This window comes from Huiozyma naganishii, chromosome 6, assembly GCF_000348985.1.
Source record: "Huiozyma naganishii CBS 8797 chromosome 6, complete genome".
In the NCBI taxonomy this organism is placed as follows: domain Eukaryota; kingdom Fungi; phylum Ascomycota; class Saccharomycetes; order Saccharomycetales; family Saccharomycetaceae; genus Huiozyma; species Huiozyma naganishii.
Genome location: NC_035927.1, coordinates 92,062 through 116,067, shown reverse-complemented (window position 1 = coordinate 116,067; position 24,006 = coordinate 92,062). Strand labels below are relative to the sequence as shown.

At 41.9% G+C, this 24,006-nt stretch overlaps 10 protein-coding genes across 10 annotated transcripts; 7 read left to right on the top strand and 3 right to left on the bottom strand.

Annotated features, from left to right (window-relative positions):
• Positions 1 to 19: 19 nt before the first annotated feature.
• MPA43 (Mpa43p) lies at positions 20 to 1,627 on the top strand (the record flags this gene model as incomplete). The annotated part of the gene is made up of 1 exon (XM_022608490.1): positions 20 to 1,627. One exon carries the CDS (start codon positions 20 to 22, stop codon positions 1,625 to 1,627), a length of 1,608 nt encoding a protein of 535 aa, XP_022464981.1.
• A 69-nt stretch (positions 1,628 to 1,696) lies between these two features.
• On the bottom strand, positions 1,697 to 5,617 carry RAD50 (MRX complex DNA-binding subunit; the record flags this gene model as incomplete). Its single annotated transcript, XM_022608489.1, has 1 exon — positions 1,697 to 5,617. The coding sequence occupies one exon, from the start codon at positions 5,615 to 5,617 to the stop codon at positions 1,697 to 1,699; it is 3,921 nt and encodes a 1,306-aa protein (XP_022464980.1).
• A 618-nt stretch (positions 5,618 to 6,235) lies between these two features.
• NRD1 (Nrd1 complex RNA-binding subunit) lies at positions 6,236 to 8,074 on the top strand (the record flags this gene model as incomplete). The annotated part of the gene is made up of 1 exon (XM_022608488.1): positions 6,236 to 8,074. One exon carries the CDS (start codon positions 6,236 to 6,238, stop codon positions 8,072 to 8,074), a length of 1,839 nt encoding a protein of 612 aa, XP_022464979.1.
• A 292-nt stretch (positions 8,075 to 8,366) lies between these two features.
• On the top strand, positions 8,367 to 9,131 carry MRPL17 (mitochondrial 54S ribosomal protein mL46; the record flags this gene model as incomplete). Its single annotated transcript, XM_022608487.1, has 1 exon — positions 8,367 to 9,131. The coding sequence occupies one exon, from the start codon at positions 8,367 to 8,369 to the stop codon at positions 9,129 to 9,131; it is 765 nt and encodes a 254-aa protein (XP_022464978.1).
• A 168-nt stretch (positions 9,132 to 9,299) lies between these two features.
• TEX1 (Tex1p) lies at positions 9,300 to 10,688 on the bottom strand (the record flags this gene model as incomplete). The annotated part of the gene is made up of 1 exon (XM_022608486.1): positions 9,300 to 10,688. The coding sequence occupies one exon, from the start codon at positions 10,686 to 10,688 to the stop codon at positions 9,300 to 9,302; it is 1,389 nt and encodes a 462-aa protein (XP_022464977.1).
• Positions 10,689 to 11,773: 1,085 nt separating this feature from the next.
• Positions 11,774 to 12,916, top strand: RTC4 (Rtc4p; the record flags this gene model as incomplete). The annotated part of the gene is made up of 1 exon (XM_022608484.1): positions 11,774 to 12,916. One exon carries the CDS (start codon positions 11,774 to 11,776, stop codon positions 12,914 to 12,916), a length of 1,143 nt encoding a protein of 380 aa, XP_022464976.1.
• A 194-nt stretch (positions 12,917 to 13,110) lies between these two features.
• GIS2 (mRNA-binding translational activator GIS2) lies at positions 13,111 to 13,584 on the top strand (the record flags this gene model as incomplete). Its single annotated transcript, XM_022608483.1, has 1 exon — positions 13,111 to 13,584. The coding sequence occupies one exon, from the start codon at positions 13,111 to 13,113 to the stop codon at positions 13,582 to 13,584; it is 474 nt and encodes a 157-aa protein (XP_022464975.1).
• Positions 13,585 to 13,815: 231 nt separating this feature from the next.
• On the bottom strand, positions 13,816 to 16,212 carry FOL1 (trifunctional dihydropteroate synthetase/dihydrohydroxymethylpterin pyrophosphokinase/dihydroneopterin aldolase FOL1; the record flags this gene model as incomplete). The annotated part of the gene is made up of 1 exon (XM_022608482.1): positions 13,816 to 16,212. The coding sequence occupies one exon, from the start codon at positions 16,210 to 16,212 to the stop codon at positions 13,816 to 13,818; it is 2,397 nt and encodes a 798-aa protein (XP_022464974.1).
• A 633-nt stretch (positions 16,213 to 16,845) lies between these two features.
• On the top strand, positions 16,846 to 20,712 carry SIP3 (Sip3p; the record flags this gene model as incomplete). Its single annotated transcript, XM_022608481.1, has 1 exon — positions 16,846 to 20,712. One exon carries the CDS (start codon positions 16,846 to 16,848, stop codon positions 20,710 to 20,712), a length of 3,867 nt encoding a protein of 1,288 aa, XP_022464973.1.
• A 740-nt stretch (positions 20,713 to 21,452) lies between these two features.
• Positions 21,453 to 23,810, top strand: DSL1 (Dsl1p; the record flags this gene model as incomplete). The annotated part of the gene is made up of 1 exon (XM_022608480.1): positions 21,453 to 23,810. The coding sequence occupies one exon, from the start codon at positions 21,453 to 21,455 to the stop codon at positions 23,808 to 23,810; it is 2,358 nt and encodes a 785-aa protein (XP_022464972.1).
• Positions 23,811 to 24,006: the final 196 nt, after the last annotated feature.

Sequence of the window (24,006 nt, the reverse complement as noted above, 5' to 3'; positions counted from 1 at the left end):
ACGCCATAGGAAAGATAAAATGGTAGCAACTCCAATTGGCATAGGCATTGATCTTGGATCTTCAAGTGTTCGAGTCGGTATTTATAGTTTGCACGACGATTCGCTACTAGGAGTGTTTTCTAAGCCAGTTCCGTATTACTATGAGTCCAACCGTACTTCACTGTGGGAATACACGCAAGATTCGGCAGAAATCTTAACAGCTATCAAAGAATGCTTCGATATGGCTGATCTTCAAAAGTATGATGTGAAGTCATGTGGGGTGGCGGCAACTTGTTCTTTGGTTTTGTGTGAGAGAAGTGGCGATGATACATTCCAACACTGCGAAGGTGATTCCAGAAACGTGGTATTTTGGATGGATTCAATGGCCAAAGAGGAGACAAATTCTCTGAACGCCAGGTGTCCACAAGACATACTTGGTCATATGGGCGGTGGATTTATCCCTGAAATGGGTATTCCCAAGTTATCAAGATTCCTTAAATCCATATCTGACGAACCGAAGGGGAACATTCAATGGGAGGTGTTTGATCTGCACAAATATGTAGCTTACAAACTGGCCCAGGAATATTGTTGGAACACCGAAAGGCTATCAAACCACCCAAACTCCAACGGAATTGGGCATGATGGGGAATTGGCTGGCTGGTCAAAATCATTCTATGATAAAATCGTAAGATTGCCTCCCAATGTCACAATAGGATGTCCAAAAACGATTGAAAACGAAGATTCATTGGTGATTGTGGATAGCTGTATTGATTGCTATTCCAGTTGGTTCTCGCCATTACAGTCATTGAACAAGAATACTCTGTTTTTAGTTGCAGGTACTTCTACGTGTTATATTTATTCTCCTGGAACGATGAAAACAGAAACGTCAGTAAAGGGAATTTGGGGTCCCTTCACAGATATACTGGGAGCTAACAAAGTCGTATACGAATCAGGCTCTTCTTGTTCTGGTAAGTTAATTGAACACTTATTTACCTCTCATCCTTCTGCAATTTCCTTGAACTTAAGCACAGGTCAACTGATATCAAAATTAGAAGAGGAAATAAATATCTGGGAAACACAAAATGCAACCTCTATTCATTTTGAAGCTTGCAATAATTTTTTATATGGAGACCTTGATGGTAATAGAACACCGTTTGGAGACCCATACATGAGAGGGATGTTTATCGGAGAATCCCCAGACACGTCATTTCGGGATTTACTGGTAAAGTATGTGTGTATTTTGGAATGTTTGGCCTTCCAAACGAAATTAATGGTGGATAATTTCGAGAAACTCAACTCGATAAATGAATTGTTCATCTGTGGAAGTCAAGCTAAAAATACGCGCCTGTTGAAATTAATCTCCTTGATAAACGATAACGCCCTTATATTAGTTCCGAAAGAAAAGGAGGATCTAATGGGAGTGGAGGGTGCTTATCTGTTAGGTAAAGCAGGTTACCTGGGAACCTCTGTTGATTTAGTTCCCGTGTCAGAACCAAGAGAATACATCTCCGTGAAATACACAAACGACTCTGATAAAATCCAACAAACTAAACTTTATAAGCTCCTATTAACAAAATATATTATTCACCTTGAAATGGCAGAACAACAACAGAGGTTTAGAAAAATGGTCAGTAAAGCCTTGGTGTGATACTTTGATAATGATATAATGCATGTATAGAACTTTAAAAAAATAACGAATAAACCAGCTTGGCCGTAATTAATATTCTGTAACTCTGTTAATATCAACCCATTCAATTTGTGACTTTTGTCTATCGTCTCTCTTTATCTTAAAGAAGTGATCAGTGAACTGCCCTGCATTCATATGCATCAAAAACTTCTCATCATGGGTAATAACAATAAGCTGGAAGTTCTTTTGATACTTCCGCATTTGAATGATATTATGCAATGACTGTGCTAAGCTCTCAATATTTTCTTCGTCTAGGTTTGTAGTGGGCTCATCAAGTGCGATGACACCGCAATTGAGACCAAATGTCTCAGAAAGGGCAAGCCTAATAATAATAGATGCTAGAACCTTTTGACCTGCAGAGCACCTACCTCTCATATCCAATTCTGCATCTTGTTTGAACATAACAACACGATAGTTGTAAGATTTTCCCCTAACAGTGTTATTCACCTCCTCAGACCGAATTTTTATCGTGTCAATATCAGTGCCGCTATATGTACGTTTCCACAATTCGTCAATAATGCGATTAATATCCTCCATTTTCAACCCATGGTATTTCATTATTGCATTATCAAGGGCTTTAGAATAAGTATCAATATCGTCAGTAACAAAAGTCCTAGCCTGCAATTCTACCCATTCTTTTTGGTACTTTTGGTCAACATCCTTATAATCTGAGCCCAGTTGTAAGGATAGGGAATCAATTTGGTTTTGAAGCTGTTTCATCTCACCTAGTTTCCCAGCATTTTCTGCACTGAGTCCTTCATACAGGTTTCGTAATTTCTCAGACTCTTGTTGGTACTTTTCTCTTTCTGTTTCAGCGTTCCTGACATCCAATCTTTTGATATTATCAATTATCGATTGTAACTTGTCCTTTAGGTTCAGCAATTCGATATTATCTCTCAAATTCCTCTTTTCATTGTTAGAATCCTGCAATTTTTGACGCCCCATATAAAGGTATTCAGTTTTCTCGTTCAGCTGTTTTTCAATATTTTTTAACGTCGAATCGGCCTGTTTTATAGTATCCTGACATTTTTCTAGTGCATTGAAATCTTGTTGTTCGTATTGGCGCACCTTGTCTAAAATCCCACCAAGTTTATCACATGCTTTAGTGATATTTATAATGTCAGTCTGGCTCTTCTCTGTCAGAAGTTTGAGACCTAACTTTTGGCGATTGTATTGGGATTGTTTCTTTTCTTTTTCACCTTTGGTCTTTTCAATTTCGCTTTTGATACTTTGAATATGATGCTCAATATCATTAAGCTCTGTTTTTTTTGCTGAATACTCACGTTGGATATTTTTTTCTGAAGCCACAGAACTTTCCATCTCACGAATGGACAAAGTTTTCTCTTTTACCATGTTAATTAAGGAATTATGTTCTTTTGTCTTCCTTTCCCTCTCTTCTTGCAAATCGTTGATGTCTTTTCTCAACTTTCGTAACAAGTCATTTTTTTGTTTCTGTTCTGCTCTCAACTCATCTACTGTTTGGAGTGTACCACTTGAATTATTGTACATTTCTAGCTGTTTTGATAGTCCTTTAAACTCTGCCTCCAACAAGTTAAGTTCTTTGGAGTTGTCCACAATCTGTTCAATTGTGCGACGTAGTGTCTTTTCACAAACTTCCCGTTTCTCTTTCAACTTACGATTAGAATTTTCGATTTCTTCCAAACTGGCCTTCGTGCTTGTATGCTCTTCAACTAGACATGGTTTAAGCTCCTCCAATTTTTTGACTTGTTCTTTTATATTCCGTAGACTGATAATGTCCTTTTCCATTGTTCTCAAATTATGCAAAAACTCCTTCTCTTCATTTACAGCCGTCACCAACGTATGTTCGAAGTTTGCATCGGTTTTCTTCTTTAGTTCAGCTAACAATCGACTTTTTACTTCAACATTTTCAAACTTACGAGAGCATAAATAGCAACAGTCCTTGTTCTGGGCAATGTCTAAAGCTTTGCGATTGAATTCCAAAGTTGTTTGATGCATTTTCAAGTTTTCTAAAGCTGTTTTATATGACAATTCAGCATCGGCGACAACTTCATCGTATTCATCTATTGGACAATCTTCAGGTAACTCAGCATCTAGGCGAAGTGTCAATGCTTGAATTTCGGCCTTATTTCTTTCAATATCAGCATTAGATGAATCGAGCCGGAACGTGATTTCAGATAGTTTATTTTCTTTATCATGCAGTACTATGTTAGATAATGCAATGTCCTTTTGTAATGAGATGTAGAATTTTTTGAATTCCAAATCCAGATCTTCATTGTTCAGGGGAGTAGGCAGGATTTGGGAAATATCATTTTTCTGCAAAGTTTCTTCCAAATCAGTGACGGTTCCTTTCTTCTCCTCTATAGATTTTTTAATTAAGCCTAATTTGGCAAAAAGATCTGTTTGTTGATTAGTTTTCAGAATTTGCTCTTGAATTTTCTCCAGTTCCTCTTCCGCAGAAAGGATATCCATATTTTTCAACTTCAGCAATTTGATAACTTCTTCACTTGCGTTTCCCTTTTCAAAATTTGCCAATTGGCCATTTAATTCTGTCAATGCCTTCTTTTCGTCTTCCAGAGTTTCTTCGGAAACGTCGCTCGATTTTAATTCAGTTTCCAACCAATCTATTCTTTTCTTTAAATCAGTCTTATCCCTGATACAATATTCCAACTTTTGGTTCTGAACGGTTTCTTCATACACCTGCTCGGCCACATGGTTTTCAATCTTGGCCAGTTTGCTTTCTCCCTCTGCTTTGACCATTTGGGCGTCCGATTCCAAAGTTTTCTTGTAGTCTCTCAACAAACGTAAACACTCTGTGGGGTAATCCGACGATAGGTCAAGAGGGAATTTCTGTTTGAATTCCTCTATCAATGTTAACCTATCGTGTTTGAGCTGTTCATAATCATGTCTCTTTGATGTCAGTTCAGCCTCTTTCCTAATCAAATCGTCCTTTTCAATGTATGCATTTTGAAGTTGATTTTTCAGTTGATTGATTTCATACTGCGTTTGATCAAGTTTCGATTCCTGTTGCTGCAAAGTCAGTGAGAAGTTATCCAAGAGGCTGGACAACTCGTCCTTGGGGAGATCAAGCAATTCGATAGTCGCTGACAACCTTTCAATTTCATTGGAGGTGGCCAATTTCAAAGTTTTCAAATTTTCCACTTTAGACAATACTTCTTGGAACGTTTGGTTCGATTTGAAAAGACGATCCGATTGTCCCGTTATATCCAGTATCTGAGATTCGATATTCTTCACTTGTTGTCTAAACTGTTCAATTTTTGCCTCCAATTGTTGAATTTTTATCTTAGTCGTTTTCGACCGGTCTCTGTCAATCTTCAAATGTTCCACAGACTGTTGCAGCAGTTTGATCTCTACAGCCATGTCTTTTTTTATCACTTTCAAGTTATCAATGGCCTTGGTAAATTTCATGGCTTGGAAAATCTCGTCGAATTTCTTCTTCAGATTTGAGGGTTCACTTAGCGGCCACAAACTGTCCTCTTGATGACAGAAGATAACGTAGTCAAGGATGGCACTCGGGACACCCATATACAGCGGCACTTGCGTATCTAACTCCATGGACTTTGTGCTAAGCGTTGTTCTCTCCCCGCTTTGATTTATAGCGACCAATTGACCCTCCAACGTTTTGAAAGTATTCGTTGTCTTCTTGGCCAGCAACTGAATGTTTCTCGTCACGATCATATTCAGCCCGTTGGCACTGGAAAACGCCAGTTTAACCTGGGCCCTAACGTCCTTCTCACCAGTGATCTTTGGATCATGCACAAACACACCACCTTTACTGTTCGGCGGCAATGTACCCGTCGTAGCATACTTCAAACACTCAATGACAGTTGTCTTCCCAGATCCGTTCATCCCTACAATAAGCGTCAGCGGCGCCCCAAACTCAATTGTCTCCCTGTCATTTGAATCAAAAGACCGAATCCCCTGAATCGAAAGTTTATGAATAGCACTCATTCTCAACACCAGGATCTCCCTTACACTGCTCTACTACAACATAACAACCTCTCTCACCCCGGAAACAAGTCCTCCGATGAGCTTCCCGTAAGAAGAGGCTTCCCAATCTAGAAACAACAGCCGTTACCCGCCTCTAAATATTTTCACTGAGGAAAAAATTTCATGTCTTTTTTTAATATAAAAAACGGCGAATCCTTTGTTGCGTTTCCCTTCGTTCCTTTCCTCCTTTCTCAAAAGGTGAGCGATAATTGTTATTCCTGATCCCAACTCATCAAATAGTTAGTTCTTCGATAATAGTAGAAACTAACACACTTATTTCTGTATTGTACTAAAGTATTAAATTAGTTTTTTCTACAACAAACCCCGTATTACTTTTTTTTCTGTATTCTTTAGCTTTGAACGGGACGTATCTCCAAGAAAAAGCTTTTCTCTCTCTAGTTATTCGTTCTGCTACCGTTATTTTTTTGATTGACGGTTTTTATTTCAGCGGATATTGGGAAAGGTAGAAGAAAGAAAGAAAAATAATAGAATAACACAGCTTATTTCACGAAGAAAATATCCCGAAGAGTTACATTAAAAGTGACCACGACGAGGAGATTATAAAAAACAATACATATCATGAGCCAAGAGGAAGTAATTACAGAAACCCCAACTTTGCAAGAAGTTGCGCGTACCTTGGAGTCAGTGAAAGAACTGAAATCGGGTATCTCTGGGTCTCGTATTAAAAGACTAACCGCTATTGCACTTGAAAATATCGAGCTAGAGGAAGAAATTATCTCTCTCATAATAAACTATTCAAAGACTTGCGAACCATCCCATAAACTGGGGTCTTTGTACATTATCGACTCCGTTGGGAGAGCGTACTTGGACGAAGCTAGAAATAAACACGGTTACATTAAACCTAATGCTAAACCCGGAACTTGTGCTCACGGTGTCTACACACTGGGAGAGTCGATTCAAGAATTGCTGACCGATGCAATTGGTAAAAGCAACGAAGATCATAAAGACAAGATTAGAACTTTGATCGATATCTGGGATAGAACTGGTCTCTTCCAGAAGGGGTACTTGAACGCTGTAAGAGCGAAATGCTTCTCCATGGAGGCAACAGGCCTTTCATCCTTGACGAAGTCTGATGGCGGAGAAAATTCAGAGCCACAGTTGTCTTCTGATCCTGTCGAGAGAGCTGGCCAAATATTAAAATCCTTGAACCCTGTACAGTACTTACCAGCGGTGGAGATGCCAACAAATCTGTGCTCCGAAGATCAATCGGAACAGAATGATGCTCTGCGTAAGCTGTTGGTGTCGCTACAAAGAGACCTATTGACCAGAGCGGAACAGCAACAGGAACAGCAAAGGCGAGAGCTAGAGCAACACAAGGAGAATTCGAGGCGCCATTCTGATATTAAAAACAACAATCCTCAACGCGAGAAGCAACACAGAGTAACGGAGTATGGGAGTAGGCGCGATAGGGAGCGCCAAACTGCAGGTTATGCGTCGAGGAGGAACAGATCGAGGTCTCCACCTGCAAGAAAGGAAGTGACGACGTATAACAACGGTGCCATAAATCAGAACTTTGGTCCTAATAATCACCATCTGTATCCTGAGGAGATGAATGTCCCACAAAACCCACATTTCAGAACTAAGCCTCTCTCATATGATCCAAGCTTACCTCCAGAGAGTATTAAAGTGTTAAGTAGGACCTTATTCATCGGCGGTGTCCCCATGAACATGAAGGAATGGGATTTGGCAAGCCTTTTGAAACCGTACGCTGAAGTGCAAAGCGTTATCTTGAATAACCACAGAAAACACGCATTTGTAAAAGTCTACTCCAGACGCGAGGCGGAAAACGCACTCATGAATTTCAATCAAGATGGATCTTTGCCCTTGAGGACACGTTGGGGGGTTGGTTTTGGGCCAAGAGATTGTTGCGATTATCAGCATGGTTACAGCATTATCCCAATACACAGACTGACAGACGCCGACAGAAAGTGGTCTGTTGAGGCCCAATGGGGTGGTACTGGGGGTCAACCATTGGTAGCCCACATGGTTTACGAGGAGCCCGATATCATTGTTGGTGAAGGTGTTTCATCAAAAGCAACATCTCAGAAAATGCCTACTGATTCTGGCAGGAATGCACCTAAATCCAACAAGAATCAAAGAGATAACTATCAGCAACAGCGTCAAGCACCTATACAACCGCCGCAACCACAACCACAAATGGCTGGATACAATGGCTCTAACCAGATGTATCCTCAGATGCAACCTCCAATTCAAGGATACCCCCCAAAAAATGATATGTATGCTCAGCAGATGGGGGGCTACGGTGTCGTTGCACCCCAACAACAAGGCAACATAATACCTCCACCACAACAACAGCAGCAACCAGGTGTTGACCCACAAGCTCAGCTGAACTCCCTAATGAGTATGCTTAACCAACAACCACCAGCGCAACATTAGGTACGGTAAATATCTAGTCACCTACTAAGATTTCGACGTAGCTACGTTGATATAAACAAATATGACATGTATAACTATTACAATAATTTGCCATTCGTACATAGCAGTATCCAAAGCTTTCTTCCCGTGAAGTTTTTCATTTGGCATGTTATCACTGTGTTCTGTTCTCTCATGAAAACGGAATTTTGCTATTAATTGATTTCATGCACTATTGAAAATTAGGTTCTCAAAGACACTACAAGCATTGACAACAAACAGAAGAGACACTAGGCAGTATTCTCGCTCCCCAAGAATGAGTCTGGCAAGCAAAAGCGTTGCACCTGCGCTACGGGTGACAATGCTTTTGTCCAGGATCCCACTGATAAGTCCACAAGAATCCACTTTTGAGAAGCAGTATCGACAGTACCAAGCGGAGTTGGAAAAAAGGCTGATGTGGACTTTCCCTTCTTATTACTACTTCAAAAAGGGTACATTGTCTGAACACAAGTTTCTCAGTGCACAGAAAAATCCCACAGTAAAACAGCCTGGTGTTTGGTATCCGAAAGGTGCCCCAAATCTGAAGCATAATAGAGAAAGATCAATGAAACAGGAAGTTACCTTACCTAGACAAGACTCCCAGGATGACAGCGGTATCATGAGACCAATTGTTTTGAATCCTACTGAGACGGAAGATGACAAGAAGGGGATTCTAACCAGTTTAGAAAGGAAACTGAGAAACTCTCTCTATCTGGTTGTCAAGGACAACGACAAAAACCCTTGGAGATTTCCAACGTTTCCAACCCAAGATGACAAGCCTCTCCATCTTACTGCGGAAGAGGGCTTGAAACAAATTGGTGGCGAGAGCATTAATATTTGGTCTGTATCAGCGAAACCGGTCGCTGTCATAGAAGATGCTGAGAATAAGTTGTGTGATTTTTTGGTAAAATCGCACATTGTAGCTGGACAGTTTAGCTCAACACCCAGTACTGAGATTGAGCACAAATGGCTCACAAAAGATGAGCTCAAGACACTTTTCGAAGAAAGTTATTATTCGAAGATTGAATTCTTATTGAACTAATAGACGTTCGCAGGTAAAGAAGACTATGAAAGAGTGGCATATATATTATATATATACTGTCATGACAGATCTACATGTAAATAAACAGAAACGAACGGCAAATGGGCATTATGCTGAACAGTCTATTCTATACTAAAAGACGGAAGGTTAGTGATAACTGTGACATTCTCAACGGGTAAATCTACCTGATCTAAAAGGTCGAGATCTACCTGCTTCTCTTTCCGAATCCCTGTATTCATCCCTGTTAAATCTAGAAGGTCTCGCCAGAGATTCTCGAGGTTTGTTTTTCCCAATTGCTCCCTGTGTGTGAGGCGCCCCAGGCCGTGCTCTAGCGGCTCCTCTGGAGGAGGAGGATTTAAATTCTGTAGCGTGGTTTGGCCTTTCGGGACGAGAGTGCATAGCGTTGTACTCCGAGTCCCGGGCAACTTGCCAGTAGTTTAGCTCATCTGGAGCTTTGGATTGATGCACAGTCAATACATCATTCCCAGTTGAAACGATGTACCATGATTTGTTTGGGAAAAACTTGAAGACAATGTCAGATTTTAATCCATTTACATTTACCAACTCAATCAGATGGCCAGTATTCATATCATAGAAACGCAATTTGTCATCTCCAGAACAAACAGCAATAATCTTCCCCAAATGATCCACGTCGATAGAGACAACAGAGGCACCGATATCATTGAAGGATCGTTTACAAACCATATTACTTGCATCCCATATAGTGAAGGTCCCATCTGAACTTCCGCTGATGAGGTATCTTCCAAGCGGATCAAATTTAAGGGAGGTTACTGAATTGCGGTGACCATTTGTATTTAACCTTAGGCTTACTTGACCGAGAGCATCAATTTGGAAGAGTACAATCTTACCACTTCTCCATCCAGTGAAAAAGTAGTCATTAGAATTACTCCAGCATATGGACGTTATCCCATCGCCAGAGTCCAGTTCCTTAGGCAACTTATAGCTGCACACTTGCTTGTAATCCTTTAAAGAATCGAGTATGTATAGAAACTCTGTTCTCGCAACACATAATATCCACTTCCCGCCAGTGCTGAACAGTACTCTATTTACCTTCACCTTGGCATGTCCCACAAGTAGTTTTTTTATTCTACTGACATCGTCATCGGCGTCCCAGAAGCAGATTTCATTGTTATTGGAGCAAGTAGCAAACTGAGCTGGTTCATTGGGGTTCCACGATATAGCGGTAACTACCCTGTCTGAACCAGCAGCATTTGGAACAAGTTTTTTTCGTGTTTCATTCGTGTGGAAGTCACCTTTACTTCCAAGAAACCAAACGGTCAATGATCCGTCTGCTCTAGTATATGCTGCGTAACTCCCGGAACTGTGAAAATTCAGTAGATGGACTTGGTTCTGGGATTTACCAGAAGCCCCAAATCTGGATTTTGAGGAAGATGCTACTTGGAGGAATCTGTCATCCTCGACATTTTCGATGTTTTCTTTCTTCAAAGTGTCCTGGATAAAAGAAGCGGAAAGATCGTTGGATAAAGCGGCCGTAACCACGGCTCTTTTTAGAAAAGAGGTTTCTTGTACAGTCATTGAGTCACTAGGTTCTTACCCTTTTGAGTCACTTGTTTCTTGACTTTACCCAAAGAGACTTGAGATCTGAATGTATTTTATTTTTTGATACGTTTAAAAGGGACTGGGAAATTCAAGAAGGCTAATCATTCTGTGAACAGGAGTATCGTTGAATTGAGCATAATATTTGTGTGGCACTTGAGACATCGGTTGTGTTTGAGTAGAGCTGGTTTTTTCATGCTATTTTGTAATCTCAAAGCAACTCACCATGACGACTATAAGATCGTGCAACTTTGCAAGAAACGTTTAAGGCCTCTACTCATCCACGCATGCCCCATTAGCTAGTGTAGAATGCTGGTAGAGAATACATACTGCAAGAAACCTTTCTTTTTTCCACGTTTCACCATGCTCACTGAACGTGCTCAACAAAAGACATACCTTGCATAGTTTAAGTTTTCTTCTTTGTATGCTGTACTTAGTAGAGGTGAACAGTAAATCGACCAGGTTTGTCCACCCAACAGTTTTTCCCAGTGAGAAGTACAAAAGAATAAGGATGGATCACGATATGAGTACAATACTTAGTTCCCCTCTACTGTTTTCTTTTCCCAGCCTTTTGAAGCGTTGAAACAAGTGGCTGATGTAACGAAGAGAGGACAGTGCACAGGGCGCCACTGCAATAGAAAAGTGAATACGCCCTTCCAATCGCAAGTGGTGTACATGGAGCACTCTGAATTTTGATGTATTCGTGCACTCGCAGCAGATGTCGGTAAACTGCTGAAAAGTACTGTAAGGGTTACGGTAACAATGCGATTAGAGGTTACAATATTTGCAGTGTCATGTACTATATAAAGATGAACAGAAGGTGGCTGTTGCTACGAAACCCTTCTAATCGTGGGTTCTTAGCGGTGTTGAGGATCTGACGAAAGCGTACAATCTGTAGTTTCGGCTGTTCTATTCTGTCTCTCTCTCGATGTGTTCTTATAAAATATAATTTCCCAGTATAGAAAGCACATTATACTTGTATTGGAGGCTGTTATGGTGGCACTCAACACAATTCCACTTGGCAAGGCCGGGCCACGAATATCAGAAGCATAAATTGAGCAAGTATGAGGGACGGAACCGATGCTGGTCGTGGTAAACTTTTCTCGGGTAAAAATGAGGACTTTGTCTACCAGAACAGCGTTTACAAGTGGAAACCTGATTCAAAGCAGGCGCTTATGAAAAGTGGTAAGAAAGCTCTTCCAAATAACGATGGCCGCTCTAGCAAGATGACGAAACGTGGCAGGGATAAAAGTTTTGGGGATGTACCTCCGGTCAATATCGCAGAATTGATTCACAAGAGATCACATGGCACAAGTAGTACTCGTTTGACAGGTGACAGAGGGAATTCAAGCGTGACGCCTAAGACGAACAAGAAATATAGTATCATGTCTCGATCACTGGATATTAATCTGAATGAAACAACGCCTAAGACGAACAAGAAATATAGTATCATGTCTCGATCACTGGATATTAATCTGAATGAAACAACGCCAGCGACAAATCTGGACAAAACACGCAATATCTTGTCCATAATCAACGGCGAAGATGACGATGAACTGATGGAACTTCCGTCCCCCAAGAGACCGAGACAAGATAAAGGACACCCCGCCGATGAGATAAAGAAACAACTGGAGGAGAAGTTCCAGCTCCCGCCGATTTTGTACAAACAAAAGATGGTCAGAAAGATCCGGCCGTATATGAGTGTTGTGGAACAGATACTGAAGGGGAAAGTGATATCTCCGTACTACAACGACGCTAAATCTGTTTTCCAAAAATCAAAGAGGCCATTCGTAACCGCTGAAGAACTGTCCGCACTGGACGTACACGACTTCACCGCTGGATTCTACGGGTTGAAGCGGCAGATATGCATTGGGAATGAAATATTACAGAAGTTCGGCGACCAATTATCGAACCACCCGTCACCAACCATAAAATGGTGGGGGGTCAAGGACTTCGCCACTTACGTGCTCGCACCGGAAGTGCTTGCCCTACTAGCCATCGAAGAACTGAAACAGTTCTCGTCAGTGTACAGCACAGTGCTCGTACATGCGAAGAAAAGACCGTTGACAGACTTTGAATGGCAAGAACTGGAAAACGCACGGTTTGCCGCTACAGAGGTATTTGATGCTACGGCTGATTACGGACTGCAAGTGACAGACATGTCTCCCCTGGAGCAGTGGGAAGCGGCCGCACCAAGTAACAGTTGACCACACCAGTCGAGGGCATCGCTCTCTCTCTGCCGTTGAACGTGACGGAAAATTTTTTTGGGTCAGTGGAAAATTTTTGTATAAAACAAAAATGGAATGGGCATCAAGGAAGTTGATGAACTCTTGGAGATGCAGCTGGAGTTTTGGTACACTTGCTTTGGACCTGCAAATCAAGCAACGAAAAGTGAACCATAATGTCCTCTAAAGCTTGTTTTGTGTGTGGTAAGATCGGCCATTTGGCTGAGGAGTGTGACTCCGACAAACTGTGCTACAACTGTGGCCAGCCAGGTCACGTCCAGTCCGAGTGTACTCTGCCAAGAACCGTCGAGCACAAGCAGTGTTACAACTGTGGTGAGACCGGTCACGTCAAGAGTGAGTGTTCCGTCCAGCGTTGTTTCAACTGTAACCAGACAGGCCACATCTCCAAGGACTGTACCGAACCAAGAAAGCCAAGAGCACAGGCTGCTGGTGGCAGAGGTATGTCCTGTTACAAGTGCGGTGGTCCAAACCACTTGGCCAGAGACTGTCAACAGGAAGACACCAAATGTTACTCCTGTGGTAACTTCGGTCACATCTCCAGAGACTGCCCAGATGGCCCAGGTGACAAAGTTTGTTATAACTGTAACCAATCTGGTCACATCTCTAGAGACTGTCCAGAGACTGCTTAGATCGTAATCACACGGGAGATGGCTCACTTATAAACGTGACGGAGCGCCTTTTGAAGGTTTGTATCACATATATATATAGATATTGTAAGTTTCTACGAAGATGTATAATATACTATTGCACTTAGCACTAATTTCTCTGTCTTTCCACCTTTTCTCTGTGTGATCGAGCCAGCTCGTTAAAAAAAAAAGAGCGTGCTGTATCATATGATTTTCTTGTTGAAAATAGTCTGTTTATACGTCTTTATAAAGGGCATCTGCTATTTTTATGCTCTTGGCACAGTTTTTGATGTTGTGTACCCGCAAGATATCACAGTCAAATCCTACACATGCAGTTACGAGGGAGCCCGTGGCAAAATCCCTATCGGCTGCTACCTTTTCCTTAGTAATGGCCCCAATGAACTTCTTCCTCGACGGTCCAATCAGGACTGGGATATTTCTCAGATTCGTATACCCCCCAGTGTTGCTGTTGACGAAGGAGTAGTTCTTCAATAACGGCACCTGTCTGATAAGATCAAGGTTTTGGGTGCCCTTTTTAGCAAAACCCAAACCGGGATCCATTATTATTTGCCAACGTCTGACACCTTTCCTCAAGGCGGTTTGGTACGTCTGGGACATTTCACGCCCTATAGTTCTAACGAAATGGGTCGCCTTAGTGTCACATATTTCGTTGAAAATGTAATCGGTCCCCTCGGTAGTAAACTCCTTCGGAGTATCGTAATGTGTCATCTTGCTCATAGTATTGATATCGCCCCGTATGTGTGACATCACGTATGCAACGTATGGGTTTGCTGCAACAACATCGAGAATCCTAGGATCAAACGACGCACCAGATATATCATTGATGATATCCGCCCCAGTTTCTATCGCTTTCTCCGCGACAGTGGATCTGTAAGTATCAATAGATATCAGAACCTTTTCTTGGTTCAAATCGGGGCAGTTTCTGATAGCTTTAATAACTTCAATTGTCCGCTCGATTTCTTCATCTAGTGACGGCTGAGCTGAATTTGGTCTTGTAGAACACCCACCAATGTCAATAATCACCTGGTCGTGTAGTTCCAGCGCATCTGCACACATCTGTTTGACATTGGAGAGGATCTGCTCTTTGGAATTTTGATAAAAGACCCCTCCGTCCGAAAAGGAGTCAGGCGTCGTGTTAAAAATACCCATGACATACGTGGGTGATACTGTTCTCCGATGGGTCACACTCGTATGCACGGGGTCAAATTTCGTGACGGTTTTGAACTTTAGGAATCTATGCGATTCATTCTGTAATGATGGTAGTGGAATCAGCTTCCAAAGGTTATTCTCGTCATTGTCCATCTCATAGATTTGAGACAGATAATGCGTTATCGGTTCAGCAGTGATCGGATGCAACATTTCAGGTGCGATTAATTCGCACAATGGTTCCAACACAAATGTCCTCTCCAACATTCTCGGATGCGGAATAACCAAGTTCTGATCGTTCACTAGCACATGCTCGCCGTCGCTGTTCGAGTACATTATAATATCCAGATCGATAGAGCGCGGCCCATTGTCAAAATGCTTCACTCTTTTGATCTCTTCGTACTCTATTTTTTTGCAAAATGCCAGTAATGCTTGAGGGTCTAACGTTGTTTCTATCTCTACGCAGCCGTTCATGAACGGCTGTTGGTCTTTGAAATACATTGGTTCGCTCTCAAATAACGATGAAGAGTTTACAAGCCTTACCTTCGGATTTGCTTGTAGTAGGGAGAAGGCAGTTGTGATAAAGTTTAGCCTGTCTCCTATGTTTGAACCGAACGCCAAATATGCTTTATTCCACTGGCCATTGAATATTGTACCGGAGCCGTTCTCAATTGGGAGGTTGAATGTTAAGTCATTCGTAGTACTCTCATTTGTAGTGACCAAGTCTTCGCAATTTATCTCAATGCCACTTCTTTTGCAACTCACACCAACGCCATCCGTATCCGTTATTGCGCTTAGTTTAGTTACTTTCACCTGTACGCTAAAATTTTCTTCTGGAATATTGATCTGCTGGCTAACCAACTGAGTTATTGACTCCACTAACGCTTCCACCGTTTTGAAATTGGAATTTTCAAGGTAAACGGCTGTTTTGTCGATAAGAGATCTGAGTAACTTGTGGTTGTCGCTTCCCCTGGGCCACAAAATATCCATGTCCAAGGAAATTTTCTGCTTCTGCAACCTTTCGAAAGTGAAAACACCTAAAACACAAAACAGTTCCAAGTTATGGATCCGCCATAGATCGAACAGATCATCTCTGATCACGCAAGATATATCAGTGGTTCTTAAATGGACATCCTGGCATTGTAACGATACAGTGAGGTCTAAAACTCCGCTCTTGTAATCGGAGTCATTCTTCAGAAAGCTGTATATCGATCGAGTCAAATTACCGACAGTCAGCCAATTCTTCCTGTTGCTGACCAGCTGAGCGACGTCCTTGCTAATAGTCGCATAATTCAAAGAAAATTTCAAATCATCCATGGCAGATGACATCGCAAAATCCGTACCAATGTCTACACACACCTGACATCGCTGAGGGTTCAATTGATCCCAGCGGTCTGGTCCCAATATGGTCTGTAGCTTCAGATTCTTGATGTGAATCCTATCTTTTATTTCAAACGAGGTCATACTGCTATTATACCGCAGTTGACTTGTTCGAGAAGCAAAAAATCTAGAATAATTTTGTTTGAACACAAGGTTCGAGCTAAATTTGAAAAGTGACAGTTTTGATATGTTAAGTTATATGTGTTTTGCACTAGCCGACAGCGCAACTTACACAGTTTTTTCCTGATATAATTGTCGATCATTTTCCGATGACCTCTAAACACTTTTTTTTTACCAACAAAAATTTTTCACACTGTAATCTACCTGCCTCAGAGCAGGTTTATAGAAGAAACGGTATGCATTTGTAGTGTTTTCGGATGGAGAGACTGGGGGATATGTTTAGATATTAACCCGTCTTTGTAGTTCGTAACGTCTTTGTTTAAACGGGAAAAGATTAAGTGAGTTCTTCTCCGCAGAAATCTCTTTTAGTACGTGAAAAGTGGCGGTCACGTGCCGTAGTCGTTTGAGCCCTTTCGCTGTAAAGGCTTATATTTTGTAGAGAAAGAGGGCTGTACGTTTGCTTCGATTGTTGTCCAGGTGCATCGTTGGTAACGTGCGAGATCAGGTGTGTACTTTTGGCTATTCTCGCGGCTGGCCTTGGGACTGTATCATTAGTTTGTAACTGTATAGACCAGGGCAGCAATTGACCCCCCTTCAATGTCTGTAGCAACGATGAGGAAACAGTTGAAGTTAATATCTGTCGAGTTCAAGGAGGCATCCATGGACTCTCCCTCGTTCAGAGCCCATGTGAATTTCTTCCACACTAGAATTGAGATGTTTGAGGACAGATTGCAAAAGACGATTAGCTTCTACGATCAGAAATACAAGCCATCCTTTGAGGACTTCCAAAGAACAAAGGAAACTTTGCTGACGCAATTGTTCCCATCACCGGTGATGTTATCCAATGGGCTGGTACGCAATCAAACGTGGACACCCAATGTTATAGATAGGTTCAACAAGGATTACAAAGTGTTCTTCGATAAAATCGTGAAGATGGTTGTCTCCGAGGACACTGACAAAAGCTCCCAGATGTTGGTGGACTTGATGACAGATGCTTTAGAACCTTATAAGAGCAAGAGAAAGACGTTTGAGTATTTCCAGACTAAATACGATAACATGTTGAATACGTACCAGGGGACTGAAATTTCGAGCACATCTGTCGACCCTATAGGCATAATGAACGATGCCAAACAACTGCACGAGATCAGAAAGAATTATCTGATGGCATCGTTGGAGCTCGTAGAAGCTATCTCCACGGTTAAACTACATTTGGACAAGTATTTGATGGATTGCATGAAAGCGTTGCGTAAGAAAAGTGTCTACCAATTCAAGGAAACTGGCTACTTTATTGACTTGTGTCCCAATATCGGTGTTTACTTTGATGATTACATGCTATGGGTGAAAAACACCGTTGAGGGTCATAAAATACTACTCGGTGATATGGAACATGCAAAGAAACAGGTATACGAATATGCTGTCAACGCATCAGCACCATCCACAAACATCAATGACTATAACTTACAATCGCTACACAATTTCACCTCAGTAGCAAAACATCTGTCCACACCTAAAACTTGCCCAGAGAAATCAGGGTGGCTATACATGAAAACAACCGTGGGGAAACTTTCAAGAGAAGTATGGGTGAGAAGATGGTGTTTCTTACAAAATGGTGTTTTCGGTATGTTCCTCCTATCCCCATCCAAAATCTACGTGGAGGAAACGGATAAATTTGGGGTGCTGATAATGAATATCAGGCACAACTTGGAAGAAAACAGAAAGTACTGTTTTGAGATTAAAATATTCAATGGCAATCTATCTTCAACAAAAATTGATAAAAAGGAAAAGGTATCAACAAGAGATCTCCCAATTGTGTTGCAGGCAGAGAGCTTGAAAGAATTGAAATCTTGGCTGGACGCGTTTGAAACTACAAAAAAGTATGTTCAGCAATTGGACAAAAACACTTTGGCCTACGAGCTACCGTATAAAAGGTTTTCGCCAAAATTCTTTGAATTTGCGTCGAGTACTACAACATCTGTGGATCAGTACATTACGACGTTTGATAAGGATACCGCTTCTTTGTTAGAAACTTTAAACTGCTCGTTTTCTGAATACGATGTATTAACAATTGGCGAAGACAAAATATACGAATACCAGATGGAAATAACACCTCTGTCAACGAAAATGACACAACTAGCAATATTGGGTAACTACTTCACTAAGGGAAGCTGGTTCCCCAACGCAATTCTAGCTAACGTATGGGGTACGACCAACTGGAGTCAATATTCCGTTTTCGGACAAAGCTTGCCCAAATCCTCACTAGAACTGGGCAGATCTCACAAAGCGGCCATCAATTCAGAGAACTATCCCGAATTTTTTACAAGGGAGCTCAGAATCGGAGACTTGCAACTTAAGAACACATTTTTCACTATTGATCAACATCTGACTAGGACACATGAAGAGTTTCTACTTTTCAAATTCAACTCAATCTGGTATCCAAACCCTAAGCAACGGTTTCCCTCGATATCATACGTAACAAAAGATAATATCTATTGCTACATGAATACAATGGGGTTTGTATGTCTTACAAGAGTGGATATGACGAAGGTCATTTCAGTGGAGATCGATAAGAAGGAGCCACGTAGGCTGATTCTTTATGATATCGATAACACCCAGTACAAGTTTGATATTTTCTTTACAAAACGCTCGATCGTGGCTACAAAACTACAGATTCTCATTGAGAACAAGGCATCCAAGGATTCCAAAAAATTAGAGGAACTCTACAATCGTTTAGCTGATGTTGACGCAGAGTACCAAGAGAAAATGGATGCAGAACAGGTGGAAAAAGAGGGAGAGAATCTTAAACAGTTACGTGGACTGACCACCAATCATCTCGCCCATTCTTTCCCTCATAATGGCAATCTCCCAGTTGTAAGCAGAAATAAAGACAACCCAGTTGCTACACTCTTCCAGGATAGTCGACTTTTGGATGCGGCTACGTTTTGGAATATTGGTGAAGCTACCACGTTGTTGAATAAGAAGAAGGACTTGCAAAGGGATGCATCGGTTATGTACCGTCACGACTATGATATTCCAAGTAAAGGTCTGATGCATATTTTATTCGGTGATTTGTCCACCGCTTTCCCCAGATCCTTTTTCCTGGCCAACACTTCCTCTAGCCAACAACTAATTACGTTTTGGAATAAAAGGGAAAAAGACGGTGATATCATTCTGGAGAGGTCCTTAACTTTCCCAATAGATACGGCACATTACCTTTTGAACTCTGGTAAGTTGACCAACAATGAAACGAAAAAGGAGCTGTCGATAAGACAGATGATCGTAAAGGCAATTGATAACACTTACTACGAGGTGGAGCAGGACCCTGTTTATATCAAACTACCCTTCTGTCACAATATGAAAATAACAGCGAAGTACATTATAACGCAGGTGTACAATCCAGAGGAGCACGTTGCCACGAAACTACAAACGTCGAGTAGCGGGTCACTGTTGGAGGTTTTCTACGATTTGCATTTTATTGACGATGAAACAGACGACAAAGTGACCGAGTTGAATTATTTCGAAAGGTGGCTTGAGACTTGGGCCATGTATTTCACGAATTTCGAGTTCTTACTCATTAAAAAAGTGATTCGATACTATCTAGAGAGGATCGGTAACCACGGGAAGGTCATCAGGGCCATGAAGATATGTGGTTTGCTTGGAGTCTCTTCACAAGGCAACGACACGGATAAGGAAATAGATGAGAAAGAGCGGGATGATGGTATATTGGACCGCTTGGAGAGACATACGAAGGAGGAAACCAAAAAAGACAGTACCAAGACTACCCTACCATGTCCACCTTTTGTCCCCAAACGCAACAGACAGATCGTCTATTCATTATCGATTCTGTTGAAAATTCTGCTGAAACTTGTGATCTACCGCCTGACTAATATAATACTAATCATCTTCAAGTTTCAAATCGGTTGCATGGTTGGTATTCGGAAGTACCTGCGTTCTTTGAACCGAACCGTTTTACTATGTCTAATTGGTTCCGTTCTTTTGAACACGCTTCTAAGTGGGAAAACTACAATGTCCTACTGGGCTGTCAAGAGAGCGGAAACATCATTCAAACAGTTTGCCAAGCAGAGCAAACTTCAAGATGTCGCAACACGGCGTGCCATCTACACTGAGGACCTCGAAGTATTGACGCAAGACCTCGCCGTGGATCCTCACAACTTGGCTTACCAGAAGTTCAACGACGTTTCCAGCAAGGAATCAAACAAGTTTAAGGAGTCCCGAACAGAGCTTGCAATCCGCCGCAACGAGTTGCTTGTCGAGCTTAAGATCCTGCAGAACATGGAGCGGGAGATCATCCACGGAGATTACAGAAAGTTCCTGCTAGAGGAAACAGCGAAATGCGCCCGAGTGAGAGACCACATCACCGAAACCTACGAGGAGTGGTCCGAACTGCAACTGTACTGCACAAGTTGCATGGAGGAACTGTCCAGACTAGAAGATCTCCTGCTGTAAACCGCACTACACCACAGACCGGTCCGAACCCTAACAACTCCAGAGGCCAAGCGTGCGGGTAAACCCATCGCCCAAAACGTGCACCTATTGGGACACACGTCGGAATCCAACAGCTTCAACTACAGAGGCAGATTTTTTGCAGTATATATAGTGCACGCATGAAACCTGTTCTCTCGTGAAGAGCAGTCAATTCTGTTATCTTTTTATGTAGTAAGTAATACATCATCTCTCAAAAAGGAGGGCAACTAGTGTGTGGGATTCATCCCACACATCACGTAAGATGCTACTTCTCGACCCAAACGTCGACATTATTTCCGTGTGCAATGGCACCAAAGATTGCCATTTGATTTTGGCATTGGCACTGGCTCTGTTATATGATGAAAACTTTTCTCAGCTCACTCAGAGTTTCAAACAGTGATTGAAAACATTTTCCTATCCAACATTCATCAAATTATCTGACATAGAACAGAGACCAGCCAGTCCCTTCTTGATAACATATATGTATGTGTGTGTAATACCGTAGGTACGTACCCTACTGGTCACACTCTTGTTGCAGTATATGCGTCTTCTTGTGTTCACGTGGTTTTGCGATGCGTAGTTCAATATTGTATTTTGTACATGGTACTTGTAAATAAGTTCACATTCGGGTGTTTGAGCGCAGGTTGTTGAAGACACGTTGAAAGTAGTGACGGCGTACCTTGCAGTGAGAGTGTTGAAGCTACTGTCCATTTAGTCTGGTCATGATCGCGCATGTGGCACCCGAGAGGGAGGAAGTTTTGCTCAGTGTTGAAAGGGATCCTATCTTCCAAGGCGAAAATGGGGCAGATGTTGCAGCGAGTAACTACACACAGTTAACCGAGCGGATCCGTGAGGTTGTTGCGCAAGAGGCCCAATTGGGCTCGATGTTACATGACTTGTCCGTGCTAAAGACTTTCGGCGACCTTCTCAACGAGTTCAATACGAATCTCGCAAAGTCACTGTTTCAGGACTGTTACCGCGCGCTTCAGACTCTACGGCAGAAACTGAACACGTCTAGAGATTGCTTTGTGAAACAACCACTGCATTTCCAGAGATCTTTGATGAACTATATAGATGAATTGCACTTGACACTGATAGAAAGAATCTATGAGATCATCAGCACCGATTTCTGGTCCGTGACGCACGATTCTATCACATTCCACAACAAAATAGTCTGTTCCGAGGGCAGTGGTGGTCAGTTCGAATACCGCCAGTTTATGGAGCTCGTCAAAAAACTGTTCTTCTGGGATGATGGGGAGATATCCACTGAGGATACTTGGTTTCTGAAGGATATGGACCTGAACAACCCAAGCAGCAACATCGTTAGAAACAAACTTTCGGAAATATCCAAGAACTATCTGGAACTCAATGAGATAGTCGTTAATCTAAAACGTGGGATATTCGATAACAGTATCAAATTCGAGTTCCAAGCGGAGTCCTGCACTTTGTCATTCACAAAAGTTAAGAACGCAATTCCAAACAGCAGCGGCAGCTACAATAAGGCTGCACTCGCATCCGTTGTCGAAAGTATAAACGCACTGGCTGACTTTCTAATGCAGTGTATTGATGGTAACGATCTTGTAATCATTCTTTCCAAGCTGGGCCCGCTGCTATCAAATGAACTTTTGAACTTCCTGAGGAAGAATGCCACTGTGATTCTCAGGGATTCGGACCCATCCATAAGGGAAGGTATAGTCTTAATCAATAATCGCTTTGGGGTTCTGGCATCGAAGTCCAACGGGTTTTGGAACCATAACCGTAATGATATTGAACACTTGCTAAACGATAAGCAATTGTATATCAATCTTTTGGTAGACGACGCCTTTGCAAAAACTTTCAAAGAGATCAGAAACATCTTTGCAACGGATTCGTGGAAGCAGACCAGTGTCATAAACATTACTAATGCGGCTATCTCACAAGAGGGCAATCAAGCGCATTCCGATGAGCTAAGGGAGCCAGCACAATCAGATACGATGAAAGACGACAACTGTGATTGGGGGACCGGAGATACACCCAGTAGGCGAAACGAGGAAACGTCATCTGTGACAGCAGACGATAACGACGCTTGGGGTGAGGAGATTGATATTGATTTAGATGATCTGGAACCGGAGACGCCTAAGAGGGATGCTGAACAGACGGAGGACAGCGCTGTCGCTGACGAGAACGATGATGGAGGCTGGGATGATGAATGGGCACTCGATGAAGAAGTGGAGACCCAAGGTAACACCCCACGGAAACAGGTATCTACAGAAACTTCCATTCCAGATTCTGTGGACATAACGAACCTACCTGAACTACTTCTGAAGTGCATTCACAGTTTCCCCGATAGATGTGCTACCATTGACCAGAGTCAGATCGATCAGCAGTACTTTGACTACAAACTAAACCTGCTGCAAACCTCATCCTTCTCGTTAAGTTCCAGCCGTTACGGGAAGGAATGGTGGCAGCTATTCATCGACATGCGAGAAGTTGTGAAGCGTGATGAAAAGTTACGAATGATCCAGGAGTTGAATACGCGATTTCTCGAGCGGTGTACGTCTTTAAAGGAAAAGTACATTTACAAGACTGTACAAAGACAACTCCGAGAATTCATTACTAAGGAAAAATCTCCCTCTTGGTCTTCTATTCAAGAAGATATGTTACCATTTGTCGCACAAGAGATATTGTTACCCTTGCGTATGATTAAGGGTGTTGAAGGCGCACGGTTATCACTTGCTTTGCTGAATTTCATTTATAACAAATGCATTACGGAGGTGATTTTACGCTGGGAGATTATATCTGAACACAACGCTGAAAACCTCAGCCAGCTGATTGCAATGGTATACTCGAATACTGAATTGGAGGAACTGAACAGTTTGCCCGCCTACAGAGAGTTGCGTGAGAGATTCTCACTCGTGGGGAAGTTTTTGCCGCTGCATCTGAAGGAGATTATGGAAATGTTTTACAACGGTGACTTCTACTTGTTTTCTACGCAGGAAATTGTACAATGGATTACGTTGCTTTTCGCAGATACTCCTCTGAGAAGAGATGCTATTGCAGATATTCATGAGATAAGAGAAACCACTCTAGAGGATGAGTGAACTGTTTTATGTTTGTAAGTCGAGAAGTAAAACCAAAAACCAAAAATCAAGCAAAGAAACACTATCAAAGGATGCTGTATATTGAATCGTATAAACGTCAAGTTATAGTCTTTTTCTATTGAGCTACCTGCTGGTTTTATGGTATCGCTGCAAGTTGTTAAAATAACGGACTTAAAAAATAGAAAATGCAAATTAA